Source organism: Artemia franciscana, chromosome 21, assembly GCF_032884065.1.
Source record: "Artemia franciscana chromosome 21, ASM3288406v1, whole genome shotgun sequence".
NCBI lineage: Eukaryota > Metazoa > Arthropoda > Branchiopoda > Anostraca > Artemiidae > Artemia > Artemia franciscana.
The window spans coordinates 33,980,131-34,001,612 of NC_088883.1; the positions used below are offsets into that span (position 1 = coordinate 33,980,131).

At 34.4% G+C, this 21,482-nt stretch overlaps 1 protein-coding gene across 1 annotated transcript in view; it reads left to right on the plus strand.

The window, feature by feature from the left end:
- LOC136040971 (uncharacterized) overlaps positions 1-21,482 on the plus strand; it is a 52,391-nt gene that overhangs the window by 23,548 nt on the left and 7,361 nt on the right. Inside the window, exons 2-4 of the mRNA XM_065725442.1 lie at positions 8,567-8,795; positions 15,775-15,901; positions 17,590-17,748. Of these exons, the coding sequence (XP_065581514.1) occupies positions 8,574-8,795; positions 15,775-15,901; positions 17,590-17,748 (508 nt within the window). The 5' untranslated portion in view covers positions 8,567-8,573. The remainder of the gene's footprint in view (positions 1-8,566; positions 8,796-15,774; positions 15,902-17,589; positions 17,749-21,482) is intronic.

Below are 21,482 nucleotides of genomic sequence, written 5' to 3' on the forward strand. Positions count from 1 at the left end.
ACTTGGCCCACGGCAAAAAGGCAACTTTTGAACTAAGACCGATAGATTTTTTTTCGACGGCAGTCAATAGCTCTTGATGAGCTGATCAAAGTATATGACTTCCATTTTTTGGTAGAAAAAATTCCTCCATTAGATATACTAGTTTGAAAGTTAAAAGGGGTTGATAACTTCAGTAGCAAGGTACGCATTGAAATAAAAAATAGGCCGGTACCAATTGTGAGACATACAGGAGAGCGTTAAGCAACAGTCGGCTGTTAGCTCATAATCATTTTTGGCAATGAGGGGTTCACAACTTTTGCTAGTTGGTGTACCTATTATTTGTTTTCTATGTATTTGATGGTAAGACCAATTTGGTTCCAGCGGTAAGACATGTAGGGGACTTGTAAGTATAATCGGCTGTTAGGCTACAATCATCTTCAGCGATGAGGGGTTTTAAACTTTTCCTAGTTGCAATGAGGGGTTTGTAACTTTCGCGAGTTGGTGTATCTAGTATTTATTTTAAGATCTTTACAGATTAACAACTTTAGCGTTTAATCGGAGCGAGGAAACAAAACCAAAGTGTTGCTCTCGCAACACTTTACTCGGCGAAGCTGAACAAAGGTTGCCGCAACGCCTCACGTTGCCCATGAAACTTAGACTTACTTTGATAACTAAAAAGTGCAGGGGATCAGTTCTAGCAGTATATGCCCCTGTAGAACCAACTAATGGAGATATTGGTTACTCTTATGAATTTTACTTATAGCTACAGGAACTTATAGCCCAGGTAGAAATATGGTGTTTTATTAGGAGATTTTTTTCGCCCAGGTCGGTAGAAATCGGGATAGATGGTACACTAGCCTATGTAAATTTGGTGTAGGGAAAAAAAACAGTAATGATTGCTGCAATTTTGTAGGTATAATAATCCAATTATAACCAATACAATATTTGGTCATAAAATGACCCAGCAGTTAACGTGGTATTCACGCGATAGTAAAACAGCAAACCTTATTGATTATGTGATTGTATACAGAAGACTGGCAAGGAAGGATCAATTCCAGATACTAGGGTATTTAGGAGTGATGTTTTGATGTTAAAAGCATAAATCACCACCTAGTAGTTTCTAAGGTTAATTTAAAGCTGAGATTTTGGAAGGGTAACTACCTCCCAGGCAGTTATGATGTTGGTAGACTCCAGGATGAGAATTTGAGAGAAAGTTTTCTGGAACTGAAGGAGTTTTGTCCGGTTTCAAGATTTATGTCACACCGTGGGATGTATTGCAAAAAGAGGTACGGTCCTATAAGTAATAATAGTTTATTATTTTCTATTAATTTATTATATATTTACGTACTAATTTTCTATCTTGATAATTATTTTTAATCACTATCATTTTTTAATGTATAATTGTTTATTTGATTAATAAACGACACAACATTCCAACGGGGTTCTGATTAATGGATAATTCTTCTGGGCTCGGTTTGTTTTGGCAGTTGCTTTCGGGCTGAAAAACCTCTTCCTAGCTAATTTATCTACCATGGATTGCCTACCCGTAGTAGCATAATATTTGTAGGCATACATACGTAATGATTCGGAGGTAATAGCCTTGAGATTGTCTGTGCAGGATTTCAATTCTTGTTGATAGAAGAGCATCCCCAAGTGCTGAAAGTCATGTTGTGACCAAGATGGGCCCAGGGTTGCATAATGCCTCCATTCATTCTGAAAGTCCTGGAGACTTCTTGCTGTTTGGTTATAAGCCGGCCTAAGCGCTTCAGCTTAGACCTGAGAAGATGTGTTGGTCCCCGTTTGCACTGGTATCGAGGACCATTGCTTTTCCTGAGGCAAAAATAATGTCAATGTTTTACAGAATATGGACATTGGAACTAAGAATGTAATGACGTTAAAAAGTAAGTATTGTATCGACATTTTGACTGGTCCATCCTGGCGATTCGAAACTGGACTTATTAGGAGTTTCGGAAAGTCATATCCCAGGGAAAGGAAGCATCAAATTAGGTAATATAGAATTTATTTATCGGGCAGAAAGGATGGGGTACATAGAGAGGGAGTAGGGCTCATGATGAATAAAGATTCTGGTAAGTCTTGTTTTGACTGGGAAGGAATTAGTAATACAATAGTGATCGCTCATTTCATAGATTGCTGCAATTGCTACAATCTTGTTATAAGCAATACAGTATTTGGTCGTAAAATGGCCCACAAGTTAACGTGGTATTCGGGTGATAGTAAAACAGCAACTCTTTATTGATTTATGTGATTGTAAACCGAATACTGGCATCGTAGGATCAATACCAGATGCTAGGGTATTTAGGAGTGATGTTATTGAGGTTAAAAGCATAAATCACCGCCTAGTAGTATCTAAGTTTAATTTAAAGCTGAAATTTCGGAAGGGTTCCTACCTCCTGGGCAGTTATAATATTGGTAGACTCCAGGATGAGAATTTGAGAGAAACTTTCCGGGAACAATTGAATACTAAACTGGACAGTTTAAAATTTGACAATCTTGAAGATGTATGAAATAATTTGAGGAATATAATTTGTGAAGTTGCCGTTGTTTTCTTAGGAAAAAACGTTAGAAACTTAGCCAGGAATATTTGTGAGAAAGCTTTATGTTTAATAGAAATGAGAAGGGGCCTGCACAGGAATTATCTGAGTGATAGATCATGTGAAAACAAGAGGAATGCAAAGAAAGTGGAGAAAGCATTAGAATATTAACTAAGTAGGTGTGAAGTGGAGGCCATGGATAAACTTACCGAGCATCTGGAATATGCGACTAGACCGCACAATAGTAAAATATTATAGGCTACTGGCATGTTAATAAATTGAAAGGGAGTAGTCAATTAGGACTTGTCCCAATTAAAGATACGAACGGGCCATAGTTAGTGATAAGAAAAGAGTTAAAGGGAGATGGACAGAACATTCTGAGAATATGCCAAACCGAGATAGAGTTGTAGGAAAAGATATAGAGGAAAATCAAAAAGTTTGTGATACCTTGGATGTGAAGGGAGATATGTTTTGTGAGGAAGAATAAGCGACAGTACTAAAAGGATTAAAGGATATTATGGCCCTCGTGCCGATATTGTGATAAATGACTCTTTTAAATGTGGTGGCTATGTGGTTAGAAATAAGTTAGAAGAAAGGGGAAGTACCTGCTGATTTTAGAAAACCGTAGTTAAACCACTGTATAAGAAAGGTGATAAAAGTGACTATGGTAATTATCGAGACATTAGCCTGGTCTCTGTAGGTAGCAAATTACTTAGTACTATGATACTTTTTAGACTGAGAGATGCTGTAGACAAAGTTATAAGAGAAAAACAGTGTGGTTATTAGAAATTTTCACTCTTGTGTTGATAATGGAGAAGTGCCTTAGTTGTCAAACATCTTTAGTCCTCAGTTTTATAGATTATGAGCAAGCGTTCGATTCTGTTGGTTGAAGAGCTTTAGCGAAGGTATTATCCTTGTATAGTATACCAGACAAATACATTAAAGTGATTAGTACTATGTACGAGAATAACACTGCTGCGGTTAAGATAGGAAATGAGGTTAGCAGCTGGTTTCATATTAAATCAGTAGTCAAGCAGGGTTGGGTTCTATTCCCCTTTATATGGATCATTTTGATGGAATTAGTCTTAACGAACACAGGAAAGGCAATGGCAGAACACGGAATCAAGTGGGAAGGAAAATATTTCTTGGACTTAGATTTTGCTGATGATTTAAGCATTCCAGATGAAGTTTTGAGCAAAATGAACGGGCTTTTAGAGGTTTTGCGAGTTCAGGGTGCTAGAATAGATTTGAAAATTAATCTTCAAAAGACTAAGTCGCTAAGGTTAGGAATAAGTGAAGATGAAAAGGTTACGTTGGGTAACGAAAAGGTTGATCAGGAGGATAGCTACACTTACCTTGGTAGTATTATTAGAAACGACGGTGGGAGCAGTGAAGATGTTAAAAGTAGGATAGCCAAGGCTCAAGGTGTTTTTCCACAGTTTTAAAAGGTCTGGAAGAATAGGAAGATAAGTCTGCAAACCAAGATTAGAATATTGGAAGCTACAGTGATGACAGTGGTCGAATATGGTTCTGAAGCATGGGCACTCTGAAAGGCGGATGAAGATTTGCTAGATGTTTTCCAGAGAAATTGGATACGGATTGTTTTGGGTAGGCTGCTCGGCTGACTGACCGTATTTTAAACAGTAGGCTTTACGGAAAGTGTGGTTCGATCCCGCTTTCTAGGGCCATAATGAGAGGAAAGTTTAAAGTGGCTAGGGCACGTTCTGCGGGTGAAGGATGACAGATTGCCAAAAATTGTCCTTTTCGGCCAACTGTCTAGAACTAAATGGAAAGCAGGCCGTCTGCGGTTGGGTTGGTGGATGCCATAAAGAAAGATCCATGGGAAATGAGAAATTCCTGGGAGGGTTTAAAAAGGGAGGCTTTGAATAGATTGGGATGGAGGAGGAGCATGCATAGCTGTGTTGACCACAAAAGATCTAAAGGGAAGATTTAAGGGAAATGGGAAATTCTTGTGAGGGTGTAAAGAGCTTTGAATAGATTGGGATGGATGAGTGTGCGTAGAGATGTTGGCATCAGGCGGCTTGGTGCTGCGATGAGTGGTTAGTAGTAGTAGTAGTATGTTAATTATTATCGAATAATTAATTAATTATTAATATACTGTAATATTTTATAATACAGTATATTAACTTATTCGATTAACTGATAATTGAAATTTGGTTTCCCTTGATGTTTCTCTCAATCCGGATACAAGCTCCATTTGGGAGATGTTTTCGGCATCTTCATTAAAGAAATACCATTTTGGCATTTTCATTGAAGGAGAAAAATTGAGCCCCCCCCCCTCCTAGATTTTGAAAAATGCATTTTACCATTGAAAATTTTGAAGGAATGAAAATAAATCAAGAAGACAAAAAACAAACTAAAATGAAGGTAAAGAATTTCAAATAGACCAAAGCGATTCCAATTTTCAATTAGTCAAAACAGTGGTAGTTCTTGCCTCTTTTGTGCCTGGGGCAAAATCTTGATTAGCCCCACCCACCTGTCTCCGACAAGTGTTCAGGCAAAATGTAAACTAATTTTTCATTTATTAACAAAATTTTAATTTATCTAAATCGTAATTTTCTTATAAACAAAGGCGACTCATTTGAAGGTTCTATCGAACCAATTTTGCCGCCATGACATCAAGAAGGGACTCACACTGTCTTCGGTTAGAAGATAAGTGACAAAAAGAATCAGTTTATACAAGCCTGCCACGTAGCCTTGCCGGCCCCGGCTTCGAAATTGGCTACATATTTGTTTTCTTAAAACTGGCACATTTGACATTTCTGGCCACAAAAACGATATAAATAGGTCACGACTTTAAGGTAAAGTGCGCATTTTTCCCAGAGTGGTTGTATCGAACTTGTGGTGACGCCATAATATCAAGAAGAGGCTCAAACTGTCTGTGGTTAGAAAAAAAGCGACAAAAAGAATCAATATATACAAGCCTGCCGCACCAAGACATCAAGAAGAGGCTCACATTGTCTTCAGTTTGAAGACAAGCGACAATGAGAATTTAAAACCCATATATAGAAGCCTGCCTTGCTGGGGCCGGATGGCGAAGCTGCCGGGCTCCCAGTACTATATATATATATATATATATATATATATATATATATATATATATATATATATATATATACATATATATATATATATATATATATATATATATATATATATATATATATATATATATATATATATATATATATATATATATATATATATATATATATATATGCATAGACTTCCAATAACCTTCTTAGTAAAAGCCTGTGAATAGTTGAAGCATGTTTATCAACAGTGTGTCACACCAAAAAAAGTCGGTAGTAAGTATCATAATAAGTATCTTTTAAATGATATAGTTCTAGGTGAAGGTGGGGAAGGAAAATTTCTAGTAGTAGAAAGGTGATTTAACTAAAAAAGTTGCTTAAAAATATATCAGAGTCATATATCCTTACCTCAGAATGTTAGAGAAACTTAAATTTGTGTCAGAGGAAATTTACTTCTTAGGTAAAGTCAAGGTTATCGATGGATACCTAAAAATGCATGACTATTATGTGGACAGAGGGATATTGGATAATTACGGAATATGATAAGAATTCAAAGTGCATTGAAGAGTATGGATGTCTAGATGAATCTACATCTGCCTGTGTTTTCAGACAAAATAGTAACTGCAGTCTTGAGAATGGAAGATGCAGGCGTTGCGTACAAAGACTTGAAATGCGACAATGTAATCGTTGATGAATCATACAATGTTACAATCATTGACTTTGGTTCTGTTACAGACGCGGGGTTTACTGATGGATATGCATATATTGATTTTTGCACTAAAAAAAAGTATAAAAAATAAGAAAAACTCAATAATCTGCTTTTGGGATTTCAAATTGGACTAATGTTTATATGCTTAGTAGAGTATTACCAGACATAATAGAATTTGAGACAATGTCCCTTCTTTCGCCCCAAAACAATATGTAATTATTTTTGTACTAAAATCTTGTACTTATTTGTGCTCTAAAAAATAAGAAAAATTTAATAAACTACTCTAGGCACTTCTAATATTCTTTTTTTATAGCTTATTTTCGATATGTTTTTTTAAATATTGAATTCATTACTGAAAACACTTTTTGTGACGTGCCAGTTTAAACTTTCTAAACATACTTCCAGTGTAATTGTCGGAAGAAGTTGCCACAGTCTGAAGAAACGAGTTCTATTCGGTACTTGAAGGGACTAAAAACAGTTCTATTTGTGAGCATAGTTTTAGATTATATAACTGATGAGTGTCCGTAACTTTCAGCCAATCACTTTTCTGTAAAAAAAAAAAAAATCACTCGGTATTATGCTGAGAATACCTGCCACCAGGCGAGCATATTATTAGACAAATAGTAGATATCCATCCTTACAAGAGGGTAAAGGTTTTTTCTTTTATACCTACCCTTAGATAGTACGTTTTTGTTAGTACCTTATATCTAAAGAATAATGATATACTTATATTGTGAGTTAAATTTATGTGCCGTCTGACGGATATACTAGAATATTTAAAAATGGTAATTTATTTCTTCCTCGAGTAGCCATATTATGGTAAGTTTAGAGGACGAGCCGGATTTTAAAAAGTCGGATTTCATGTCGTTCAATTAAAAACGTATCTTAATACAAACGCATCTGTTTTAAATAATCAAATAGTTCGTGATAACGAACTGTAGTAAGGAGCGACCCAGCTCAATAGTAACCAAAACTCTAAAAAACGGAATTTTGATACCAACAATTACATCAAAAGAATCGTATTTTAATGCTGATTTTAAATATATAAGTTTAATCAAGTTTAGTCTTACCCATCAAAAGTTGCGAGCCTGAGAAAATTTGCCTTATTTTAGAAAATAGGGGAAAACACCCGTTAAAAGTCATAGAATCTTAACGAAAGTAGTTAGAAAATTCGTGTCTCTGCCCGGCAGTTCTTTCTATCCATGTGTATATTTAAAAGTTTAACGCTAGTATTCATTTTCAGAATGGTATTCACATGATTTTTTTGTAAATTTTGTAGAATGATACTTTTGTTTTAATCAGATATACCAGCCAGGTTCACATAGCTACGTAGTGGTTTCAAGTGGCGAAAATTTAGGGGGATTTTACCCCTTTTCCTGGGAAAAAGAGTCGGAATCTCGTATTTAAATTTCTGTTGTAATTGAAGTTCTGTTTTAAATTTAATATTCTGTCGTCTTTTTCGCTCTCCCCGGACTTGAATTAATAGGAAACGACCTTAGAGTTATATTTTTTTCAATTATGTATTATATTATTATTATAGCAGAAATGGTGTATTTACCCCCTTCTGACTCCACCTAGAGTGAAAGATGGAGTATAAGTGATGGAATTTTCCAAATTCTGGTGTCATTCCCGGTCTCCCTAGGCTTGAATTAATAGGGAAAGACCTTTCAAGCCACTAAATACTGCACAAATTAAGATTTTGATTTTTCATCCTTCTCTGAACGTGTTTGGGTGGAAATGGATGCTTTAGTGAAGGATTTTTCAAATTTTTGGTGTCTTTTTCAGTCTCCTTAGGCTTAAATTAATAGGGAAAGATCTTTCAAACCGCTAAATACTGCACAAATTAAGATTCTAATTTTCCTCCTTCTCTGACCTTGCTTGGGTGGAAATGGGGTGCTTTAGTAATGGGATTTTCCCATTTCTGGTGTCATTTTCAGTCTCTTCCGACTCGAGCTTTGTGAATGATCTCTCAATTCAGAAAATATTGCAAAATTTCAATTCGAGACTCTCTCCTTCTTTTTCTTGAAAAAATTGGGTATTTCTTCAACATCGATTAATTTGTTCTTAACTGAATTTTTCGAAAATTTTATACCTTATTTTTTACTGGACTCTGTTAATTGAGGTCGATTTTTGACACAATGGAATCACTAATTCGTACCAAGATATGAAAATAAATCACGGGATATAACTATAGGTAGAATTAAGGGTACACATAAAATTACAAATATATTTTTCTTCAAAATCAATTCATTTAATAGCATGTATTATTGTAGGTTCTAGATGCTGAAGCATTACCACCAAACCACTAGCATCGATCCCGGAGAAGGTTCAGATACAACAGAAGAGGATATTGTATACGATGGCTCGGAACTGCTAAATGGAAAACTCGGCCATCGGCATTTGCATTCTCTTCCCAGGAGACGTCACCCAAGAATTTCTTGGTCCTCCAAGTTTCATAGATTGCTTCGTACGCTTGCTCTTTGCCTCGCATTTTTTGTTTTGGTGCGTTTTTGTCTTTATATTGCTCATTTTTCTATGCCTCCTCCTCTGCTGTGAATAATTTTGTGGGGCACTGTGTACCAATGAGTTACTCGGAGCAAAAAGATTATCGAAGAATTTACAGATTCTTGATCTCTGTTTGATCTTTGTTCTAGAAATGTCATCTTGCTTAATATGAATAAATAGAGGGTAGATATTCTTTTTTCGTTTTTAAACTTTTCCAATAATGGGTGATAAACACAATGTTTAATATGCTCGCTGGTTGTTCAGCCTTCTAAGTTATCTGAGTTGACTGGCTGGATTTTTCCGTGTTGAATTAAAAGTGACCTGCTGATATGCAATTATTTAGTGATGACAATAAGGAATAGGGGTGCTTTTGCCCTCCTAGCCCCCCCACACACCCATCTAAATTTGAATACTTCATTTTTAAAGGGGGAAGGTTTTTTGCGGAAAGATGCTCTTTTTCGTATCTTCATAAAAAATGGTAAATTTGCCCGCTCCCCCCTAATCTTTCAAAAACACTTTTTTTTTCTGATTTCAAATGAGATCATCCCACAAAAGCTCTGGATGTTTCTACTTCTATTTAATAAAGAAAAACTAGTTGTTTTTTTTTCAACTGAAAATAAGAAGCAACATTAAAACTTAAAACTAACAGAAACTATTGTGTATATGAGGGTGGTTGCTCCTCCTCAACACCTTGCTCTTTAGGCTTTAGGTTTTTTTTTAAACAGCTTTCTATTGTTCTAATTAATCGAACCTTGTGTTTCAAGAGTCGTTTTTAAAGAATTGGGACGAAATTCAAACTTTAGCACAATGAGCGATATGTTGAGGAGGAGTTTTGGTTTAATTTCCGATGGTTTTTTAAATAATGCCAGGAAATCTGGCTCTACCTCCACGGAAAAATCCCTCCTCCCCACGGCTATATTCTCTAGATAATTCAATCCTGGTGAAATTTTACCCCTAACAATTACGATTAATTCCTCCTCGCATAAATTGAGTCGGCAAAGGGAAAGCAAGGCATAAGAAGATTTTCGTAAAAAAAAAATCTGGCAAATTCTCCCAGTGTAAATTTCCCTCAAAAATTCACCTTCTGAAAGCTTCCCTCGCATGGAAAATTCCCCCGTGAAAAATCCCTCTAGCAGAAAATTCCTCCCTCTTCCCCCGAAAAATGTATTCTTACTTCCAAATAAAAAATACTATACGTAAACGATACTATACGTAAATTTTATAACTTAAAGACCTTCCCCAAGCGGCTGATGGGGGTCATGATATCTTCAAAGGTAGAGTTAATCGGCTTTTTGATTATGCTTAACAAAATGGCTAAATTTTGATCGGACGATTTTGAGAAAAAAAAGGGGCGTGGGAGGGGCCTAGCGGCCCTCCATTCTTTTTGGTAAATTAAAAAGAACACTAAAACTTTTGATTTCCGTTTTAATGAGCCCCTTATCGATGTTCTAGGACCATTTTATTGATACAGTCACCTCTGGGGGGAAAAAGAGACAATAAACACGCATCCGTGATCTTTCTTCTGGCAAAAAACAAAAAATTCTACATTTTTGCAGAAAGGAGCTTGAAACCTCTACAGTAGGATTCTCTGATGCGCTGAATCTGATCGTAGGATTGATATTCTACGACTTTTAGGGGGTGTTTCCCCCTTTTTTTAAATCAGGCAAATTTTCTTTGGCTTGTAGCCTTTAGTGTGTAAGACTAACCTTGATGAAACTCTTCTAATGAAATATATTTTAAATCAACATAACAAGCCCTTTTTATATATCTATTGGTGTCGAAATTTCGTTTTTTAGTTTCGGTTACTATTGAGCCAGGTTGCTTCTTACTTACAGTTGGTTACCACGAACTGTTTCATTTGTGTTAACTTCCAAGAGTAAAAAGGGAATGAGAATACAAAATAAAGCAAAAAGCCATGAAAAAAGAAAGGAACGTTGAAAGAAACCTGGTGAAATGTAAAAAAAATAGAAATCACAGTAAAAAAAAAGCTCTTTGAGTTTTATAGAAGGAAGAAGTAACGCCAGAAGTAAACTCAAATATTCGATTGAAGCAGTGAAGAAATAACAACTTGGTGGGGTAATTCTATTTTATAAAATTACTCTCCTTGTAGAAGTTTTTTATTTATTTTTTTTTGGGGGGGGTATTATGTTTCTGTTACAATTATAAATGGACCTAGTGTTCTATAATTTTTTTTTTTTGTAGTCATGGAATGTCTTTTATGGCTCTAGGCCAATTCCCCGTGGAAAATTCCACCTTCAGAAATTCTTCCGGGAAATCCCCTTGCGGTTGATTTCCTCCTCCCAATTCAATATTCCTCCCCGATGTAAAATTGGGTTGTGTTTTTTGAAAACTTTCTATACTTGCTTTGCTTGGTCCACACTTCGAGTTAGACTCCCGTAATCTAAACAAAATTCATATATAAAATTCCTATAAAAAATACATATAACATATATATATATATATATATATATATATATATATATATATATATATATATATATATATATATATATATATATATATCTGTACATAAAATTATATATAGAAAAAATGTCCCTTAATGGTACTTTAGACGGGAAATCATCTGACGTGTGGTCTAGTAGACGCGATTATGATCTTATGGGTTGAACCTGTGTCATGTATTACAAGTGTTGGTACCAGACCAAGTCCCTGGGAAGTAATTACTCATACATCTTAGTCCCGGTCTGTATCTCTGTGCAATGCCATCACAGAGTAGCCCTTCTACAGTTGTCACTAATTAAAATATCCAGAAGATCGTTAAGAATTGTAATGAAAAAAAAGGCCCCGAAATTGCTATTTTAGGAGGAGAGCCGTAAAGTTGAAGCACTGTCTGGGACCGATATCTATAATAATAAATATTATATAATAATAAAATTATAAATAAAATTATAATATTATATTATAAATATATAATATATATTATAAATATATTATATTATAAATATAATATTATAAAATATTATAAATATTATTATAATAATAAATATAATAAATATTTAATTCACCCCTTGCGATTGAGAACGCATTCACTTGGTACAACGCATCCACTGAAGCATTTCTATGGGTTTATTTAGTTTGATTTCTGGAACTTTGAGTCAAACTCTGATTCAGAACCAAGAAAATTTAAAATGAAACAATTTCTTTGTTTTAAATAAAAAGGAATTAATTTTCTTTAAGCTTTATCCTAAACTGCTATTATAACTTAACCCTCCAGCCCCCAAAAACACGAAAAAGAAGGAATTAAAATGTAAGAATAACAGGATATTCTACACCATTTATTTTACCTGTATTCTGAAATATAGTTAGAATATTCCAGAGTCCCTTGCTTTCCTCGTGCTTTTCAAATGGTTTCTCTTTGACAGCTCAATTTTACACATGGGCAGGATCGTATCCAGAATTTTTTTCTTTTTGGGAGGGGGGTTTCAAAAGGATTTTTTAGAGAGGGGGGTACAAAAAAGAAACGTTAAAAAATGCGTCAAAATTTGTCTGTATTCATTTTTGCTGCGTCTTTACGAGTTGGACAAACATTACAGGGAGGAGAGATATTATGTTTCTGTTATAATTATAAATGGACCTAGCGTTCCGTAATTATTTATTGCAATCATGTAGTGTCTTTTAGGGTTTTCCCAAACATTTCAGGGGGGTTCAAGCTAACCCTCTCCTGGATACGACCTTGCATGTGAGAAAAGTTTTCCGAAAGGTATTTGTCTGTGGGGGGAATTTTCTGTTGGGAATTGTTCGCGGGGGGAATTAGCCAGACATGCAGATATTGCACAGACCTGTCCTTCAAATATTAACCAAACTTTGATTTATTGAGATATGCTTTTTAAGAATATAATGGTAATTGAGAATTTATTAGCCTTGTTGCATAATCGAAAATGTATAACTCCCTTACATTTTATATTAAGCTACTAAGGATAAACCCTAAGTTAAGTAGTGAAGGTAGATTGTCCTTTCTTCTTTTTTTCATCTTTGGTCCTAAAAGTGCGCGTAACTGGTAAAATGGTCAACTTTGGCATTTTAATTTTCTTATAATAAAATTTATTCTTTTGTCTTCTGCTTAATCTAAAGCAAAGGAGAAAAAAAAATGAATACAACTGACATTTTCTGTATCTTAATTTTTAACATTTATGAACTTTGTTAATTAGTGTCAGTAGCTCACGCAGTCAACACATACGAGATTCCATATCTGAGATATGGACAAGGTGAACATACCTCTCGATTTCTTTCTGTATGCTCTTTTCAAATATAATGACTAATTCACTCCTAAATGCAACCCCCCTCTCCATCTGATTGTTTCGCATATGGCCTTAATAATGTGTATTTTAGTTACTTCAATATAGTCCTACGCTATAGCTTTTATTGTAAAATCGGTTATTTTATCAGTCTCCAATTTATCTTCGTGTGTCATTGAATTCGTAATTTATAAAAATATTATTTTAAATGATTTTAAAGTATGGAAAATAACGGAAAGAAAAATGATAATCTCATTAGTAGAAATATCTTATTTAAACCCAACGAAAAGAAAATTTGGTCAAAAGTGAATGTTTTATGGGATATGTATTATATTTGTTATATCTTTTTCTTTATAACTATTCAATATAGACAGTGCCATATCCAAGGACAGGACACACCCAGTTTGGCCCTCTCCCCTCTCCCATCAAAAAATTGTCGGACTCGTGCAAAAGGGACAAAAATAGATTTAAAATTTTTTTTTATGTCTTGCAAAGTTTTTGTGTCCTCCCCCCATGAAAAAAAAATGCCCGACAGTATATTCTCTTTGAGCTATACCCCACTGAATAGAATTAGTGACCAAGTGGAGTCAATTCACAAAAAATTAGGGGGAGGGGAGGGGTAGAAGGTATTTTCCAAAATAATGGGGTGACAATTTTGTTGTCATTTTTGTATGAAAATATAAAAACAAATCTATTTTTTAATGGTTACACTTCCAAAAAAGGCATTTTTCAAAATCTAGGGAAGCGGATGATAGACTATCTACCAACAAGTGAAAACGACATCATTTTTATACAATCCTGAAAAATGATTATGCCTAAAATCAATGCTTATTTGTGTCTAACTCAGACTATCTGGTTTTGTCATTGGCCAATTGAAGACAAAGCCAAGACAGATAGTTTGAGTGAGAGGCAAAGCTGGCATAAGCCTTTGGCAGAATTGTATAAAAATGATGTCAGTTTCATTTGTTGATGCATAGTCTATCATCCATCCTAGGGCAGAACTAAGGTAGATAGCTATAGAACTAAGGGATGGTCGAAATTTTTGATTTGGCTCATGACGAAGAACGTGACGAACATGACAGTAAAGTTGAAAATAGTGTAATCTTGAAAACTTCAAATCTTCCTAGCTTGGAAATTGTAAGATAATCTTAAGTAGCATCGTCAAAATAGCTGGAGTTAGAGAAATGACAATACGCAATGTCGATGTCAGAAAGCTCACTATCACGTTTTATCGACTTTGTTAGGCAAACTTAGATGGCTCTGGTTGTTTTTTTTTTCAGAAGGGAACTTGGGTTTCCTTTCTCATACGTTTTCCACGTTATTTGATTCGAACTTCCTCCAATTGCTGGATTGTTGTGATTGCTTGTTTGTGAAGGTCCAAGTAGTCTCATGAGATAGTTTTCTAAAATGGTGTTTTGAAACATGTGCATAATCTGTCTGGATGGGGTTTATATTCTCTGATGCTGCTTATCAGTTATCTTGTTTAGATTCTAGGGTTTTACAATTATTTGGAAGTGAGGGGGAACCCATCATTGCTCGGTGAAAAGAAACATAGTTTTTTATCTTTCGCATAACAACTTTATTTATTTTATTCGCTGTAGAAAATAGAACCATTGGGCGTCTGGGTAATTGTGACGTCATTGGTATGTGAAGAGGTTTTTTGTTTGGTAATTGTGACGTGATTGGTATGATATAAGTTTTTCGTCTGGTAATCGTGGCAATTATGTCTGGGTAGTTTTGACGATATTGGTATATAGGGGATTTTTCGTCTGGTAATTGTGGTAATAGCGTCTGGGTAGTTGTGACGTCATTGGTATTAAAGAAGTCTTTCCAAAATTTTTAATGTCCTAAGCGAATTTTTCCAAATTTGTAACCTATCTAGGTGGTTTTTGATTTTGTTTTTTCACTGGAAAATGAACAATTATTTTATTATGAACAATCTTATTCAACTCTGATATATAAACTATTATTGTAATTTGTATACTGCAATGCGTTTAATACAAAGCAATCAACCAGTTTAATGCGATATAATTAATAATCTGATATTGACTTCACAGCTATCAAACGGACATATCTTTCTCTAAAAGTTTGGAGTCAGTGAACTTATCACCATACAAAATATGTTTTGAAATTCCTCCTGCCTATGCTCAAGGCTTTCAACCTCCAGGGGTCCTTAATTTCAGTCAACAGATGATTTATGAAAAATATTCAGGAGGCTCGGAGGGTTAAAAAAATTTTACCAAAGTCAATGCCCATCTAGACTCTTTTTTTCATATCGGACAATGGCTACATGCCAATTTTTAGAAGCAAGTATAAGGCCCTTTTCGAGACAAATTAAAAGGTAGATTTAGAATTATTGCTCATTTGACAAAATAGATAGATATGCTGGAGGGACTTTTCATATAGACGGCAAATTCTAAACAAAAATGAAGGGATTTATCATTGTAAAGTGTAATTTATTCAGAGTGAATTCATTTAAATGCTTATTGTGTGAGGCTGTGGTTTATTGAGACACATCCCTTATGCTTAGTGTGGTTATTATTTTTTTCAGTTTTCTGCTCTTCTTTTAGGGTCTTTGGACGGGATTTATCATTGTAAAGTGTAATTTATTCAGAGTGAATTCATTTAAATGCTTATTGTGTGAGGCTGTGGTTTATTGAGACACATCCCTTATGCTTAGTGTGGTTATTATTTTTTTCAGTTTTCTGCTCTTCTTTTAGGGTCTTTGTATAGCAGTTCCTGGTCCCACTTTATTAGATCTTCAAAAGCAAGTAGATGTCTCTGTTACGCAAATTACGTCTATATTTGCTGCAAGATCCACAGGATACCTTTTGGGATCTATATTTGGTAAATTCTAATTTTTTCGACTTTTTTTCTTTTTTTGCTTTCATATATTTTATCCATATTGATATCTTTATTTTAAGTTGAATCATTTAATTTTTTGTCCGTTTTTAGCTTTCGCTCATCCTGGCTGAGTGGATTGGTGCGCTGGCTTCAGGATCTTTTGTCTGAGAGGGTGAGGGTTCGAATCCTAGTGTACCCAATTATTTAGTTTGGGACTGGGGTCAGCGGCGTGACTCTATAAGCTCAGCCAGAGTCGACCCAGCTCTAAATGGGTACCTGGAGAAATCTGGGGAAGGTAAACAGGAAGGGTTTGCGAAAGCACAGGATGGTTGGCCCCCAACCCCCCATTGCACTTCCTGGCTGAAGGGCCAAGAAACGGAGATCAGCACCGCCGGTAGGGACTGTAAGGTATAATGCCGTATTCTTTACCTTTTACCTTACTCATCCCTTCATAGTAAATTCTGTTCATCTTCAGTTTGGCATGTTATTTGGCTTTATCTCAGCCCGTTTTAGTCTTTAATGCCACTCTTAATTTTTCTCTGAAATACTTATTTGGAAAGCTTTTGCTTAAATTCATTTAAAAAATTGATGAAAGTCTTTGGGTCCCAAAATTATATGCTGTTAATCTTTTTGGTGTTAATAAGACATAATAAGCTTTGTTTGAAATGAGTCATTTGTATAGAACTGGAAACTATATACCAATCTATTCAAAAAGCAAATATTTCTTTAGCTCTAATTTATGTTAAATATTTGCTTACAAAAAACCGTAACAAACGTTTTTACTTCAAAAAATTTATCATGATTTTTTTAATATATGAAAAAAATTATTTCTTAGCTTTGGACCTTGACCCTAGGGGTAAACATAGTTTTTGTATATTTTAATCTTTCTCATTGTAATAACTGTTTTGACTTTCATGTTCCTATATATATATTTTTTTTTTTACATTCGGGGTCTGCACCCACAAGGCAAAGAGCAGCCCTCCGATACTGTCCGATTGCTTATAATTCTAGACCAATAATTTTTGTTTGAGCCCTCTTTCAATATTTTATTACCGTCAGTTCGGTACGAATAGCCCTAATGATTGCTGTTTTACAGATAATGAGGGCATGCGTTGTCGGTGCTTTGGGATAAATTGTACCTTTTTTCTGACTAAAATTATACAACGTATGAATGTTTGTGATACAATCAATGAATTTTACGCCACTTTCAATTTCAGCTTTTTTCGTGTCGTGTTTGCGCTCTCTTAAAAAGCTCCCTTTGTTTGCTTACATCCCTAAGATTTAGTGAGAGACTTCCGAAAATTTGGAAATCCAAAAAGAAGCAAACAAATTTATGTGAATCCCTTCACCAAAAAATATGGAATTTTGTGAGGTTAAAATTAAATTTGTGCGTTCTTAGGTACCCACTATATAATGACGTAATTTTCGTTAAGACTTAATCGACATGCGTGTCTCTTTTTTCTAAAATAATGCAAACTTACAGTCATAAATTTTGACGGGTGAATTGAAATTTATAAAATTGCATATTTAGGTTCACTCTGAAAAACATACTCTTTTTATGCATATGTTTCTCCTCATCTAATACTCATAAACATGAATTGTTTTAAAAGCCTTTTAGTTTTTAGATTTCAATTTTTTTCGTACCCTGTTTAACACCATTTTAATATTTTTCGTTTTCTGCTTCGTTTTAGGTGGTGTTCTGTTTGACAGGTTCGATCAGCGACTTCTGCTGTTCACAAGCTTAACTTGGACAGCCATAGCAGTCGGTGCCACTCCATGGTGCAAGAACTTTGGGGCCTTAATGACTGCCATGTCGTTAATGGGAGCTGGAATGGGCTTCTTAGATACAGGTAGTAAAATAATACAAGTCTATTTCTGCGGAACATTTTACGAATAATTCTTTGTGGAAGTCAGAGTCATACTTATATCTATATATATAAAAATAAGTTGTTTGTTTGTGTGTCTGTCTGTCTGTCCGCATATGACGTCTGAATTATTTCATCATATACCAATTTAAAAACGAATGTATTCAAGCCGAAGTAGCTGAGTTGGTAAAGCGTTATGTTCCAGCTTTTAGGTCCGAGAGGTTCCAGGTTCGAACCTTGGCTTTAGCATTAATACAAAAGAAGGAAAAAAACTAAAAAATATAAAAACTACAAAAAATAACTAAAAAGAAAATACTAAAAAAAACTAAAAAAGCTAAAAAACTAAAAAAACTAAAAAAAGGTAAAAAACTAAAAACTAAAAAAGAAAAAAAAAACTAAAAAATAACTAAAAAAAAGGTAAAAACTACAAAAAAAAACTAAAAAGAAAAAAAAACTAAAAACTAATAAAAAAAACTAAAAAAAAACTAAAAACTGAAAAAGAAAAAAAACTAAAAAAAGGAAAAAAACTGAAAAATAAAGGAGAAAAAGAAAACTAAAAAAAAATAAAAATTAAAATAAAAAAAAGATAAAAAAGGTAAAAACTACAAAAAAACTAAAAAGAAAAAAGAAAAAAACTAAAAAAGATAAAAACCAAAAAAAAAACTAAAAAGAAAAAAGGAAACAAACAAAAACCGGACACTCAAAGAGAAATTACAGACTGGGACACCGGGACACAAATGACGACTGGGACGTGTGTGTCGACTGACGTCATGTTTGTCGACTGACGTCATTATAAGGATTGAGCTGTACAGTGAAGAATGTTGTATATTCGCAAGTTTTACGTAGTATATATATATATATATATATATATATATATATATATATATATATATATATATATATATATATATATATATTCACAGGTGGGACACAGGGACACAACTACAATGGCGCGTAACGACTTACGCGTGCAGGAGCGCTTGGAGGGGGGGCGAAGCGCCCCCACCAAATAGGTGTTGGGGTGGCGCGAAGTGCCACCCCAACAGCTAGTGTTTGAATAGATTTGAGTAAGACCAAACAAAACCTCTTATGTAGAGACTCTAAATGCAATAGAAAAGACGACACGAGCCAAGTTTCCTGTGGACACTACTACAATAAACAAAACATTAAAGGATTTCACGTAAAGAAAAAGTTCATGGAGATGGCTTAACGTAGTGTGATTGGGTTTTTACCAATTTAAGGTCGGTCAAAATCAAAGGGTTAAGGTCAAATACGTCTAAGATCAAAGGTTAATATGAACGATACAGAAGTACCTTAATGAAAAAGTTCAGATACTGCAAATAGTTAAGCGGTTTTATCAAGGTTGTACTCATGATTGATTATTATTATTGATATTTATAGATTAAGTCCAATGGAGTTAACTCCCCCTCCCCTATCCATACACCTTTAACGATTAAACGGGTTTTACGACATAAATGCCAATAAATTACCCAAATAAAAAGGGCGAGTATAAGCAATTCAATATCAGTAAGAGCTAGAAGATTCCTATCTCTATCAGTCCTTGTTTTTGCTTCTAGAGAAGTCATCATAATCGTAGATTTGTCTATCAATTAACTTTAGAATAGATTAACTATGGAATTTTACTTATAGAATTTAACTATAGAATTAATTAACTATTGATTTGTAATCAGAAGCTACATAATAGAAACCCATAAAAGCTTAGAGTTAAATTTGATGTGCTGAAGTAGATGTAGAGGGTAGTTTAAATAAATTTATCAAATTACAAATAAAGCAAGTTAGAGCAAGTTTGCCAAGAAATATATTTGGCTTTTTTAATATCCTGTTAAAAGAACTACATAACGACAAAGAACTACATAAATGATGTATTATTTTTTAATTTGAAATAAGCGATCGAAACTTTTTTTTTTGATTATTTATCACTCGGGTGTAGGTTCTAACTGGTGCGGGTTTGTCATCCAGAGAGTCAAAAAAGGCTAGTCTAATATCAAGTGTCAGTACGATTATTTATTTTAATCATAGAACTGACTAACTGCAGAAAATGAAATGTTAATTTTGTATACCAATTGATAGTTAAAGCCCGTTCAGACGCATGGGGAAACGCTCAAAAACCGGTCTATATCATGGTAAAACCGATCGTGTTTGCCCATAGTACTGATCGGTTTTGGGGTTTGGAATTTCCTCTAGTTTCCCTATGGTACCGATCGGTTTTTCTTTTGTCCTCCAGCAAAATGAGCAAGTTTATTTAAAAATGGAAAGCATGTCAAATGTTAAGCACACTAGAGTTCGAGATTTGATGGTTCTTATCCAGAACCATCTGTTTTTACCAACACAAGTAATGATTTGCATAAAACTAATATGAAAGAGGAAGATATTTGGCAAGAAATATGTTTGGCTTAGAGACTTGGCGCGTGAAAGTACATGTTATCTGTGCTTCTTGGGAAATTTTTTTACTTATCGTTTGAACACTTTTCCTCTCGCTCCGATCGGTTTTTCTTCAAGGTCAATAAATTGAAAAGATTCATTAACAAATTAACCTAAAATTAATGTAATTCAAGAATCAAGTAATTGTTTATACGGAATATATCAGAATTTTAAATATGTAAATGGTTGATACATTCAAAAACACTCTGGCAAATACCTGAAACAAACTTGCATCAGACATTAAATATTTGTCAAAATAATATAATTAAAATACCGAGTAAAATAAGGGACAAATGATTTGCAATATCTCTCGGTACTAGAGGCTGGGTAAGTCATTAACTGTGGACAATTATTTATTATTTGTCGGAGCCTAGTAACTGGTCCATCTGCAGAGTGGTTCTCAAGGTCAGTTAGTATACCACGATGAGCTGGGGACTTCAAGAAATTTAGTGCATCATCTTACGTTGAGTAGTTATGTCCAAGTTTAATCTACACAGCTCTTTTTTGTATTATCTCAAGTTTATCTGATTGATCTCTTGTCAAAACTAGATGCCAAGCTGGATTTGCCTACTCAAGATAAGGTCTAACGGTGCTGCAGTATGCAGACTTTAAAACATCTGTTGGCATACCAAATCTCTTCTGGTTGGAAAATAAATGAAAAAGTGAGGCGTCTTTTTTAGTTCGATAGTCAACATGCGAGTTCCATCTTAAATCTTTGCCCAAAAGTATTCCAAGTATTTTAATAGTTTTCTTTGTCAGCAGTAGGGGAATAAGAGAAGAGTGGCTTTTGACCTTAATGAAGGAAAAAGTCATATAAGAGCTCTTCACTGACCGTCAATTATTCGTTTCCAAATTCAGCTTTTAGGTCAGTAAAAATTCTTGTTAAGTCAAACTGTTCTGTAGTCGGAGGGCTTAGTTACAATGATAAAGCAGTCAAATCATCAGCAGATTTAAAACGCTCTCGAACTGTTGTTAAAATACAATTAAAAAAAAATAGAAAAGAAAGTGTAAAGTCCCTTGTGGCGAACCGCAAAAAGTATCTAAAAATCCAGATGGCTCATGATCAGGGAGCTGGACGCAGTCAGATCTTTAAAAAGAAAACTAGCAAGCATGCGTGCAACAAATAGACGGGCACCCATAATCTGATTATGGTTCAATATTTACTTCATTATGGTTGAGACTATGAAAAAACTTAACTATATCAACAAATAATGCATCAACATAAGCCCCATTTTTTCTAAATGTTTAAGGATGGTATCCAACAATACAAACAAATA